This window comes from Lineus longissimus, chromosome 9 (genome assembly GCF_910592395.1).
Source record: "Lineus longissimus chromosome 9, tnLinLong1.2, whole genome shotgun sequence".
NCBI classification, from domain to species: Eukaryota; Metazoa; Nemertea; class Pilidiophora; order Heteronemertea; family Lineidae; genus Lineus; species Lineus longissimus.
Genome location: NC_088316.1, coordinates 11,270,507 through 11,283,811, shown reverse-complemented (window position 1 = coordinate 11,283,811; position 13,305 = coordinate 11,270,507). Strand labels below are relative to the sequence as shown.

Sequence of the window (13,305 nt, the reverse complement as noted above, 5' to 3'; positions counted from 1 at the left end):
TATGTATGGCGCTCCAATGAGGTCATAACTCCTTACATATCGTTCACCGTTATCTATTTATCGTTCATGGCTATGTATTTATCATTCAAGGTTAATGTAATACAGTTAAATAGGATTTCCACGCGTTACACCATCAGTCTAATTCGTATAAATTCGACGCTATCGCTCGAACATCGTTAATTAACTTGTTTGGTGACTCACCAAGATAGCGTTGAAGGATAAGGACTTATTACCGCATTGCCTTGCTGCAGCCAATCGGGGCACTCGTTTCAATTCATGCTTTTCGAGACGGTTTGTTTGTGGACTCACTAATCCTCGTTAGCGCTGAACTCCGGGCGTTAAATAATATTTGACGTCCTAAGAGACGTGTAGCGTTTTGAATTCGATCGTAACGGTATCTTATTATACTTTAAGGGTCGTTACATTATACTTTAACGGTAGGAATTATCGTTGAACGATATGTAAGGAGTTATGACCGCATTGGAGCGCCATAATTATGTCATGATCGTGTTTGGCGCTATTCTAAGGGGGGTGCCTTTGGGTTGGGGATGGCAGCATAAGTGATATTGTGGTAACTGTAGTGGGTGTGGCATACTCCGAATATTGTGTTGTATGGTGTGGAGCGTTGGTAGATATGGTCTAGGAGGGTGTGGCCTTTGGTGGTTGTTTGTTGTATCATTTGGGTAAAGCCGTAGTCTGCAAGCATATCTGTTATTCGGTTTTGTGGTTGTTTGTTCAAGTCTAGGTTGAAGTCCCCAACTATAATGATTGGTTCATTTGTTTCACTTCCAGCAATTGTGGTTTGGAGAAGTTTTAGGAAGTGTGGCAGGAAGTCTGTGATGTTGTAAGTTGGGGGTCTGTAGATGTTGACGATTGTCAATGTTGGTGTTTGGCTTCGTAGTACTATATGCTCAATGTTGAGGTCGTTGTACGTTATTATGGCATGTTGCTGGTCTGTTTTGATGTATAGACCAACGCCCCCTTTCGATTTGTTGATGAATGATGTAGCTGAACTGTTGGGTTCGTCTGTGCTATAGCATTTGTTGCGTGGGTTATGACTGAATGTATAGTTTGGTAGTTGCACACTTGAATTTGTTATATCAGTGTGTTGTAACCATGTTTCAGTAAGACATATGATGTTGGCTTGTTTGATTTGACTGTTTTTTGCCATTGCTGATTTGTGCTGTTGTAGTCCTTCAATGTTTTGATGTGCGATGATGAAGTACTCTGTTGCTGGAATGTTTGTGATAGGTTGTGATGGTGTCAGATCTGCTATGGGCATGTTGATCATTGCTTCGGTTACAGCTTGGTTGCAGTATATCTTGCTGAGTGCATCGTCAAGCAGATGTAGACCTTTTAATGATGTGACCCGACTTAGTGCAACATATGCCTGTCCTGCAGAGAATGTTCTTTGGAGTGAGATGGCTGCATGACTTGTGCTGATACCCTGTACTTTATGTGCTGTACATGCCCATGCTAGTTGTAGTGGGAATTGGTGACGTATGAAACGTTTTGCATTTGGCTGTTCCATTTGTGGTTGCCTTTTTATCATGACTGTGTTTGGTGGAATGTTGTGGTTAGTTCTTTGTTTCTTCATAGTGGCTAGACCGGTGTTGTTATCTTTGAAGGTCACACATATGTAGGGTGGAAGGTTTGTTGTGGGATCTGGTGGTGGTATGGCTGCTACGAATCCTTGAGCACCATTGACTAATCCGTCTTGGACATCGAGGTTCTGTATTAGCATGACTTTTGCATTTACAGCTAGGTATAAGTCATCAGACTGTTGGGGAATTACTTGGTTCTGTGGTTCTACTTTCTTGGGTTTTTTAATTGTTGTTGTTGTTTTTGTTGATTTGTAGATGTCTAAGGCTGGTATGTGTTGAATGTTAGAACAGTTGGAGAAAAGTAGGTTGTGGTTGTGAGCATGGACTTCTCTCCTAGTGGGGAATATATGCAGTGTGTCTTTTGGGATGGGTTTGTTCATGGCAGACAGTAACATTTTGTGGTCTCTTTCTTCCATAGGTTTATCTTTGACCTTGACTCTCATGCGATTTAGCATTTCAGCAAAGGGTTGGTCGTCTTTTTGCCTCATGATCTCCTGCAGTTCCCAAAGAGAGAAGTGTCTCATCAAGTTCTTTGGACCTTGCAAGTCTGTGAATAAGGCTGGTCTGATGATGGGTGGCAGCTGATGGAAGTCACCTACAGCAAGGACTGCGATGTTACCGAAGTGTTCTTGGCGTGAAGATGTTTTTTTGATTTGTTGCAAGCGGCCATGTATATATGTGAATAAAGTCTGATTCACCATGGAAATTTCATCAATAATGACTAGTTCAATATTGGCCAATCTTGATCTCAGAGTGTTTATGGTTGTTTGGGTAAGGTCCTTGTAAGGTAATCTGATTGCTTTTGGTACATTGAGGGCACCGTGTACTGTTTGTCCGCCAATGTTTTTGGCTGCTGGGCCTGTACTAGCCAAAACCAGAACTTTGATATCTGCAGGTGATTCAGTAGGTGATACTTTGTTTTTTAGTCTTTTGTCTGCCTCATGGGTAATGCAGTGAATAAGGTGCGATTTTCCTGTTCCTGCTCCTCCTGAGAGGAATATGTGGAATGGCGGATATTCTGGGTCTTGGGCTCTTTGGTGACACCACCAGCTGATGTAGTCGAAGAGATCTCTCTGTTTCTGGTTGAGGTTGTTGATCATTTCTTTGATATGATGCTTTGGTTGGGGATGTTCGTTGACAGTAGGTATGGTTGTACTGGCATGTACTTGTGGGGTTGGCGTGTGACTAGAATTGTGTAGGCCTATTGGCTGTTCCAATTCAAGTACATCTTCTAGATCTGACGTGTCATCTAGTGGTTCTTTTTCAGCTTCATCTTGTTTTCTTTGTTGTTCAGCATCTGGGGCTAATTCTGCCCAGGCATCTTCTTGGTCTTGGTTTTCTGCTAGCATCTCCAGGGCAGCATCAATGGTGGCTTTGTTGGGTTGATATATTGCTTGCTGGTTTTTAATGACAGTTTTGACCTGTTCACCCTGATATTGTCCTAGGTTGAAGTGTTCCTCATGTGTTTCATAGGGGTTTGGTTTCAGGTCTTTGTCCTCTCGGTGTGGTAGATATAGACGGAGAAGGTTTTCATAATATCTTTCAGGGTCCTTTTCAGCATTGAATTTTGGGAAACGAATGACTGCTTTACTTTTTCTTTTCTGGATGTAGCCGAGGTTGCCTTGTAACTTGTATTTTGGTAAGTTGTTGTTGTTGTTGTTGTCCAATTCATTGTCGGGCATGTCATCTGTGGCATTCTTGTCAGGCTTGTTGACGGTGCGATAATGGGCAGCAAAGTCTGCTAGGCTCATTGTGGAGAATGGTGCTTGTGTTGGGCGGGCAGCGTACCTATCGACTATGTTCTTGGTCCAAACACCAGTATCGTTGTTCGTATTGTTGTGTTCGATGACATGGAGTGGCAGCGTGATGCGCATGTTGTCTTTATCAGTTGGTATGAAGGTGACTTCTGTGGTGCATGCTTTCAATGGCATACCGCAGACGCGATATACGGCTTCTAAAATGCTGATCTCACGGTGGTTGAGGTAGACATTACCTAGACGTTTCATTTCTTGAGCTACTTCTAGGTTATTCTGCTTACATTCTTTCTCTGCTTCTTTTAGAAGATGCCCCAATTCCCTCTCGGCTTTGCTGATATACGAAACAATGTACATAACACAACTGTAGGCATCAAGTACATATTGTATGTCCATATTTGCATTCCAGGCACGTAATAAGTGCTGGTTGTAGGGATTTACCCAGCAATCTTCATTAGTCCTCTTCAGGAATGTTGTGTTTCTCTTCGATACAATATCCAGGCTTTCTCGAAAGTCAGTTTCTGTTATGTTGGCTTCTTCAAAGGGGTTTTTGTCAGGCTGATTTGCTTCAATTGCAGCACGAACCTTCAAAATATTGTCTTTGGCCTCCTGTTTCTGTTGGTCAGTGATATCATCAGAAGGTCTAGGGCGTGCTATGAAGGTAATGGTGCTTGGTGGACGTGGGTAATTGAAGCGACATCTGCGGTTCCCTTTTCGACAAGTGTCGGTGTGGCTTGGGCTATGCTTTTGGACTTTGCTTGCGATATTGAACAGTTCCTCATCAAGGGATGCATCTGGTATTTGGCAGGTGATGTATTTGTCAATAAAGGTTGTGACTTCTAAGTCAGTATGGTGGTCAAAGATTGGGGCATCCTCTATCCAAAATAAGCTATGTATATGTGGCCAGCCTCTTTGTTGGAACTCTGTTCTGTAAAAGTAGTTCTTTACGTGACCAATGGGTTCTGCTGGGCTTTGAATGACGTTGGAAATGAATGAGACAACCCTGTGTTCGAACATGCGAGCTGCAGTCACTGGGTTGCTTGCAATGATATCTTGGTGGTGTTTCCACGTTATATTATCAGGGATTGGTTTTCCTTGTTGCTTAAGAATGACTTGGGTAATTTCCGGCCAACGACGATCTGCTGCAGAGAAGCTGCAAAACCATGTAGGGATGCCTAATTGTTGAATCATGGCTATTAGGTCTTTCATGGTTTTTTCCCAATAAGGTGGTGTACCACGAACTGGTTGTAGGAAGCGATAAGCGTCGGCCTGTTTGAGAAGTTGCTTTAAAGAGGCTTTGTCGACTAGATCTGCAGATGTTATTGTATGACCATCTGTTGTTTTCCTAGTTCCTTTGCGCATTGCAATGGAGATGTTAGATTGAATATTGTTAATTTCACTAGTATACTGGGCAAAGAAAATATAGTTTTGATCAGATGCAAAACGGTTGTCGACACTAAACAAGCGGCTATTGTAATATCTGGAGAGAGAGAGTTTGGTATCGCGCTGTATATTGAATCCAAATTGTCCAGTAGGGAACTGAAGAGGAAAAGATTGTTGCTCACAGTTTGGCCAGGTGAATATACCTATGGGTGTTCTACCCTCTCCTGGTGCAAGGCAGTAAACACCGGGGTCAGTGGTGTCAAGGTAGTGTTGTGCTATATCGGTTGGTTGCAATGAGGTTTGGAAGAGTTCATTTGTGTGTTCATCTTGGCTGTTTATTTCATCGAGTGGTTTGGATGTGTCATTGTTTGTTCTGATGACGTCTGTATCGGTGGGGTTGTTATGACCATTTTCACTTGGGGTTGGATCATTGGAGTTGTGGTTAGCTGCTGTAGGAAGGGTGCTACCTTGTTCGTCGTTTTCAACAGGTGGATTCGGTGGTGGACTTTGGGCTGCGAGTGTAGGGGCCTGTTGTGCTGGCGAGATGGTGACGTCGGCATAGTGAGTGTTGTGTTCTTTTAGATAGGTTAAGGCGGTGGTCATTTTGTCTGGACAGGCATATTGGTAAATGTGATGGCCCTTATACTGCAGTTTTCTTTTCAGTTTCAGTTTGACGAGGTGGTCATCTGTGGGGAGGCGTGGCAATAGCTGTGCTGTTGTGTCAACATCACTTGGCACACAGACAACAGGGCCATGAACACCTTTTTGTCCTCCAGAAGGAAGGCTCAACACTTTCATGAAAGGGATAATCTTAGCAATGAGGTGCCTTTCTAGAGAATTGAGGGTTTGTAGTTCAGGTGGAATTGGGGGCAAAGCTAAGTTGTTGAGTGAACACTGGGGTGGGATGTTACCTTTTCTTAGATGGCTATTGCAACAGAAACAAATCCAAGTATTGTCTGTGCCCCATGAGGCAATTGTGGCTTGCATTGAATTATACTTGGCGGGTATATATGACAACACCTGTTTGCGAAATAGCAAACGATTGCAGGATACGCACACATGTACTGGGCCATTTGTACAATTAGTCCTAAAATTGTCTATGGCATTCACAATGTCTGTATTGTCATTAATGTTTTTTTCTGGAGTCTGTACTGGTTTCTTTTTGTGGTAGTTGGCCAATGATGTTTGGCGCTTATGAATAGCATGTGCAGCATGTTTTGCATAGATTAGTCTTTTGGATGCTGCTTCTGCTACAAGGTTTCGTTTCCTTTTAACAGGAGGTTCTATTGCAGGTGATACATCTGCCTTAGGGACCTCTGTTTGTTTCCTTTTAGGAGGCGTTTGAACTGTTGGTGCCTCTGCTGCAACTGTAGATTGAGTACGTATTCTTTTAGCAGGGGGTTCATTTCCTTGTGCAAGTGTTGCTTCTGGAACATGGGTGCGTTGCTTTTTACAAGGTAGTTCATTCAAAGGTACTGCTGGTGGTCCTGGAATTTCTGGGGGTTGACATGCTAGGGTAGCCGTTCTTTCCTGAATACGTTTTTTGGTGGTATGGGACTTATTGTCTGGCACTAGTGTTCCAAAATGGTGACACTGATTGGCAGAATGTTGTTTTTGTAATTTGCCATAGTTCTGGAAGTATTTAGAAAGCAACGGGTTCGTAATCGTAGTTGGTGTTGAAGAATTTGGCACTGAAGTTGATGGGGTGGGACTGGCAAATGCCGATGGTGTCGATATCCGAGTTCCTTGCCGTCGCATTTTATTGTGTGCTCTAAGTTTCTTGGGACTCTTAGCGGTGCCTTTCTTGCCTTGGGCCATGCTTTTATTTGAATTGGGTTTGGTTACTGGAAAGAGGAAGAAGGTTGTTTTCACTTTTCATGCCTTTATTGCTTGGTAAGAGTACAGATGACAAGGAAATGTGTTTTTGGTACAAGTTATGTAGTCTTGTTAGTAAAGTTAGGCCACACCTTTTTAGCTCACCTCTTAGCAGAGGTGAGCTTATCCCATACCGTGGCGTCCGTCGTCCGTCGTCGTCGTCGTCGTCGTCGTCGTCGTCGTCGTCGTCGTCGTCGTCCGTCGTCCGTTAGCAGGGCACGTTTCGTAACTGTCAGAGCTATTGAGTTGAAACTTGGTACACACGTACCCTTATGTAATGACACCTTGGAGACCAAGTTTCGGTCCGATTCGTTTCATGGTTTGGCCACCAGGGGGCCAAACGTTAAAAGTGAAAATATGCAATATCTCCCTTAATAGTAGTCGGGAAATTTTGAAAAAAATATGGTAGGTACTTCTAGCAAAGGTGCATCATATATCCTCCGGGTTTTTGATTTGACCTCCTTTTCAAGGTCACAGAGGTCAAATGGTGTAAATTGGCCGTTAGGATGTAACGATGGCACGTTTCTAAACTGCAATGACTATTGATACCAAATTTGGTACACATTTACCCCTTAGTCAGGTGATCTCAGGGACCGAAGTTTGGTCCAATATGATTCACCACTTGACCACCAGGGGGCAAAATCCAAAAACCTTAAAAATGTGATTATTCCTTAACCTTTTGCCCGATTGCCACCAATTTGATATCATGGGTACATCTAACCACCATACAGTATATGTCACACAGGTTTTTAATTTGACCTTCTTGTCAAGGTCACAGAGGTCAAATGGCGTAAATTCGCCATCAGGCCGTAACTATGGCACGTTTCTTAACTGCAATGACTATTGATCACAAATTAAGTACTCATGTACCCCTTGGTCAGGTGATCTCAGGTACCGAAGTTTGGTGCGATCTGATTTGCCGTTTGGCCTCCAGGGAGGGGGCCAAATCCTAAATTCTTCAAAATGCCATTATTCCTAGTAATGACTTGCCCGATTGGCACCAATTTTATATCATAGGTACATCTAATTCTAACAACCATTCAATGTGTCACCCGGGTCTTCTTTGATTTGACCTACTTTTCAAGGTCACAGAGGTCGAATGTACTGTAAATTGGCCATTTTGGGGAAATTGTAATTGCTTGGACCTACATCAAACCTAACACTACATGACACAATACCATGCTCTTTATCCATCTTTCCTCCACATGAGGTGAGCACAATGGCCCTGGCCATTTCATTTATTTTATGGTTTACAGATTTGTTTCTGGAGGTAGGGTGAAGGAGGGAAGAAATGAATGCCATAGTGTAAAATTGACACAAAATTGCTTGAGGCCGATCAGCACTGTAGATTTATGGATGTAGGGATAAAATGAAAAAGTGTGGCCTTATTCGGAAGTAAAGTGTGTCAGATTATAGAGGGCAGTGCCGTCATTAGTATTTGTTATGCTATGAAATGACGGTCCTGCTCCCTAAAATCGCGTAATCTGATATACAGTACTCCTGTGTAATTTGCAGCATTGCCCGAATTAATGACTAGAGTTCTTTGTACTTGCCAGTATGTGGAGGGTATGATTGTGACTAATTGAATATACAAAATGACTAATTGGATATACAAAATGCATTTTATCAAAAATATATGTGGAGATATAGAATTTAGGTATAGGGAAGTACTGTGGGTGTAATTGCCAGACTATGGAGGTCACTGTGACTATTGGTATATGTTATGCATTGATGCATCTTTCCTGCCCTCATCAGGCTTTTCAATTATTGCCAGTGTTTGGAGAAGTACTTTATGCTTTGTACTGGGATGCACTGTGTGTGAAACTGCCAGTGTGGTCATTTGAATGAACAAGCCATTGAAGGGACTGTCTTTACTTCTATAATACGGTTATCACACACACAGTGCCCCCCCCCCCCCCCCCCCCCTGCTCGTAACATGACCCCACTGAAGCCTTTCTGGCACCTAAAATGGCCAAATCTCATCCCAAATGGCCTTCTGATACCTGGAATCCTGAAATCCTTGTTTTGTAGGTGAATGTATGCAAGTATCAACTAGTCAATTGGGTGACAAAAGTGCCCGAATGCACCCAAATTTATGGGTTTTGTGACCAAAAAGCCCAAACGCAGACAATCTGGATTCAGCCCAAATTATGCAATTGAAAGGCCTGCTCTTTGATATGGCAATCTCACCCTCAGCACTTCCCCGTAATTGGTGGGTAGAGGTTTAATGGTTGATGGCAATATGCATTGTATCAAAAATATCTGACAAAATATAGAATCTAAATACGTGGTTGTACTGTGTGTCGAATTTCCATATTATAGAGGGCAGTGTTGTCATTGGTATGATTTGTAGCACTGAAGGAACTTCCTTGCCCTCTATGATATGGCAATAAGACCCTCATTCTTTTGCAGTAATTGAACTGTAAGGGTTTAACAGTTAATGTCAAAAGTATATGGCAAAATATAGAATCTAAATACATGTACTGGGAAGTACTGTGGTTGTAATTGCCAGATTATAGAGGGCAGTGTATTGTGCGTCGAAGCAACTGTTGTTGTACCAAAATATTAAATCCCATGTGACAAATTTTTATTCAATTTGCATTGCTTTTACCTTTTTGTGTATAGTGGACAAAAATCAGTGGTCTCGCCTTTTATTTCATACTGGATTTTTACTGTACAAGTACGACATGACAACGACTGTCCTGCCCTTTTTAATCTGGAAATTTCACCTACAGTTCTTCTCTGCAATACTTGGTTTTCTGAACTCGTAGAGTGCCACCTAGCTGGTAAATATGAACTATGTTGGACAACAATTACCATTGATGTGACCTCGATCTAGGCTATGGTGAACCTTGACTCCTTATCTGCATTTGGTAATTGGCTGGCAGCGCCTGGACTGAGGGTGAATCGAAGTTGGATGTATTTTTACCTGCAGGTGGCACTTTAGGAGTTTTGATATCCAAGTATTGGAGGTTTGGGGTAGGACTAAATGGATAATATGAATCTATGAATTATTCGGTTGTCTCATTGTTAGAATCGATTTCGATGTCTTGGGGGTTTTCAGCATTGTTGTCTGCTGTTTCTGGTGCATCAAATTGAGAGCAAATTGTGTCCTCAGCTTGGTCAAGTTCTTGCTGTAGGGAAAGTATCTTGCGATTTAACTGCTCGATGGTTCTGTTAGCCGCCATAAGTTTTTGATGTGTGTAAAGTTCTTTTTTGTGGGCAGAACAAAGCTCGGCCTTTGTAGTGTCATGTGCATCCTGTTCAGCACTGAGTTGAAAGCTGGACTTGAAGGTTACCTGGGATAATGTTTGCTTTATTACACGTACGCCTTTCTCAACCTTGGCTTTGCCTTCAGCATGTTGCCCGCTCATTACATAGTACATGCCGGCAAAAATAGCGTCTTGCCACGAGTCATCTTTTGTTCTGGAAAAGACATAAGCATGTGAAAGGGCAATGTGGATGGTAATTCAGCATATGACTGTTTTTGGTTTTAGTGCTATATGACAGGTGCGAATTTCCATATCAGGGAAATAATAATTTGGTGGCAGAAACTACTTTGAAGCACTATCTCAGGGCCAGAAGACGGACTTATGGCACATGTAGACAGCTGTGCATAAGAACAAGCTTGTGAGGAGCATTTGTCAACCATGATACTTGTCAGTGGAGACGGTAGGCTAATGCAAAATGATTGTTTGCCAACTTGATGTGTGGTAACTAATTACTTGATGGCATAAACTACTTTGAAGCTCGAATGATATATCGCACACGTAAACAGTTGTGCATAAGAACAAGCCTGTGAAAAGAACTTGTCAATCTGAGCAGGTGTTGTGATTGTTGATAAATTGTTAAGAAGGTACTCACTTGTCAGTAGAGGGAGATGCTGGGTTGGAAGTAGCTGGTGATTGACTGAAAATGAGATAAAAAGATTAAGGATATTGCAAGTAGATGTTTTTGAAAGGGGTCACATGACCCCCCTGAAGCGTTTTCTGACCTTAAAACAACCCTAATCTCTTCCTAAATGCCTCAAAATAACCCCCAGAGTGAAGAAACTGTTTTGGGGGGGGGGGGGTAAAAAGTGCAATTTTCATAAATATTCCGAAATGACTTTCAAAAATATGCGGCGATGCTGCAGAAATTTTGAAGCCCAAATTAGGCCTAAAAAATAGAGGGTGTAACCCCTCTGATGTAATCTAAAGGTCCTGGACTGTAAGCTGTTAATTTCAGCTGAAACTGAGAAAAGAAGGTTAAGGATATTGCATGGAGATGTTGCCCAATGTGAAAACAATGTATGAGGTATTGAATGCATGAATTGAGTCCAAACTGGGTAGTCCACCAGGTTGCCAATAAACAGTGGGAGGTATTGTTGGCAAGCCCTGTAGTTTCCAAGTGGATGGTGGATGTACTTACCTTTGTGTGGTTGACTTGGTTGGGGTGTTAAACAATCTTTTGGCTTGTGGCAGGCCTGAATGTTGCGGTGATGTTGTAGGCAATCTGAAAAAGATAAGGTTGTTTAGCTATTTGTATGGGGTATATGTACTAATGAAGGTTTACATCGATTATGTGTGTAACAGCATGCAAGTTGGCAGTTAATTGCAGAATTGTGTTTAAGACCGTCATACTAAAGACGAGAATCTACGTGAAACAGAGCCAGCTGTTGGGCGCTGTCGACCAGAATATTTGGCACCACACTTCCTTTTAGTGCATCATGTAGAAGGGCTAGGAGGACTTTGGTGTTGCATGGGTTCAGTGTATTGGTAAGTTTGAACATACAAAGTGAAAACATAATAGTATAGTTTCGTTTTGCGTCTATTTTGCAGGTTTAAAAAAATCCTGGCAAATTGCATTCCTTTTTTTCGGCCACCCCCATGTACTAAGCATTCCTTAACCTAAGGTGAACTACAGTACGATGCGGGAGGTTGAAATTGCTGGCAATCTAGGTTTAATTGATTGCCTCATGGTGAACTAAAGTGGAGCTCAAGGTGGTTTAACTTACAGAGATGGAGAACTTGACGACCTTGTTTGGCTGGTAGCTAATTTCTTCTTGGCAGGCGTGGATGGACTGAAAAAGTGGAAGCAATGTAGTGAATTTGTCAATAAACTGGACACTACTAAGCATGTTAAACTTGCAGCCTTAACCATGTTAACCTATGCATAGCAAGGGTCTAATGCATCTCTGTTGTTTACATATGTACCAAACTTCTGTTCAAAATATTGGCAAGAGAACGACGTAAATCACTTAGACAATTGGGTGAATAAATAAAAACAAAGCTTAATCCATCAACAACGTAACCTGCATTTGTATGAAGTACTCTTAATCCAACATCGCAGTCTAGTGTTGTAGGAAATATTCTTATATCCACCATCACAATCTGATTTGTAGCAAGCAACTAGCAGTACTAGAGTTTTGGTACACACACTGAATAATAGGCGTATCATTTAAATTTATTGAACGAATTCCCAAACTCGCATGGCTGATAGTGTTACAGCTCGTCCATTATACTGTGTCTACTACAGGGAACCCTGAAGGGGAAGTAGGTAAGGGCAGTCAGACAGTGGGTGGTGTTGGTTGGCCGGGTGGTTGGCATGTTATCAGAAGAGTCAATTTCCCAACACTTGTACTTACCTTTGATTTGTATGATTGCCATTCGATACAGATGCAGAGGGACAGCCACGTTTACTTGTGTGCGATGCTGACATAATACTAATACTATAGTAGGCTATGACAAATCTGGAAAGTAATAATGTCAAAGAGTTTAGTTGTAATGTAGGCCTTACAATATTTAGCCCCAGAAGAGGTACAGTTGTGGGCTACATAAACAATAAACATTTAATGATTCATTAGTACTAGAATCTAGACTCAGAAACATGATTTCGTATATTTCATGACTACATCTGTTCAGACTGAAAGGTTAACGTGCTTAGTTGAGATTCTCGTACTAATGATTCATGCATTTAATCATCGCTGAATTATTTATTGTTAGCTCAAGACACAGTAGGGTTATGGCGCTTCAAGAAGAAAGTAAAGTAGAGTAAAGTAAGCTGATGAAGTGATGGCGGTTCGTCGGCAGAATGTTAAAAGGCCTACGATCAAGGATGTGTATTTATTTGTATTGTACTTCATTGTATAGATCGTCTGCACTAGGCCTACGCCGATGCCGTCACAATGCAATCGCGCACATGCGCAGTTTGCTGAGTGGAAGATGTACACAGGCATCGTGTACATTTCACTGTACATCTTCCACTCAGCAAACTGCGCATGTGCGCGGTTGCATTGTGACGGCACTTGACGATGCTGGACAACGGCCCAGTGCAAACGATCTATAGGCCTAGGCCTATGTCATGTCATGATGTAGCCGGCCCGCTCCGGTGATATCGGTTCGTCGGCAGTTCATAATACTTTAATACCAGTACAGATATTACATTAAGATGTCAGCACAGAATCATGACGATGGATTTATAATGTTCGTATGCATGGATGGTGTTTGTAATGTTTGTACGGCAAGGTTTTCATGGTTTGAACTCGTTTTGAAAGAATCACAACACAGGCCGCCATGATTTATCCAAGCTCCCAACATGCACTGCTGGATTAAACAAGTGAACAACGCCGGAAAGCATGACTGATGACTGGGATGCAGGGCTTCATTGTTTCAATTCCGATAATTAAAGGCGTTGTTTAAACAGTGATA

General features: G+C 42.1%; 2 protein-coding genes across 2 annotated transcripts; both read right to left on the bottom strand.

Moving 5' to 3' along the window:
* Positions 1–517: 517 nt before the first annotated feature.
* Positions 518–5,344, bottom strand: LOC135494053 (uncharacterized). Its single transcript, XM_064781802.1, has one exon. It carries the CDS (start codon positions 5,342–5,344, stop codon positions 518–520), a length of 4,827 nt encoding a protein of 1,608 aa, XP_064637872.1.
* A 3,228-nt stretch (positions 5,345–8,572) lies between these two features.
* Positions 8,573–12,494, bottom strand: LOC135493899 (uncharacterized). The gene is made up of 5 exons (XM_064781545.1): positions 12,243–12,494; positions 11,613–11,678; positions 11,027–11,110; positions 10,481–10,525; positions 8,573–10,042 (listed from the first exon to the last, which is right to left on the bottom strand). The coding sequence occupies exons 1-5, from the start codon at positions 12,314–12,316 to the stop codon at positions 9,628–9,630; spliced, it is 684 nt and encodes a 227-aa protein (XP_064637615.1). The 5' UTR covers positions 12,317–12,494; the 3' UTR covers positions 8,573–9,627.
* Positions 12,495–13,305: the final 811 nt, after the last annotated feature.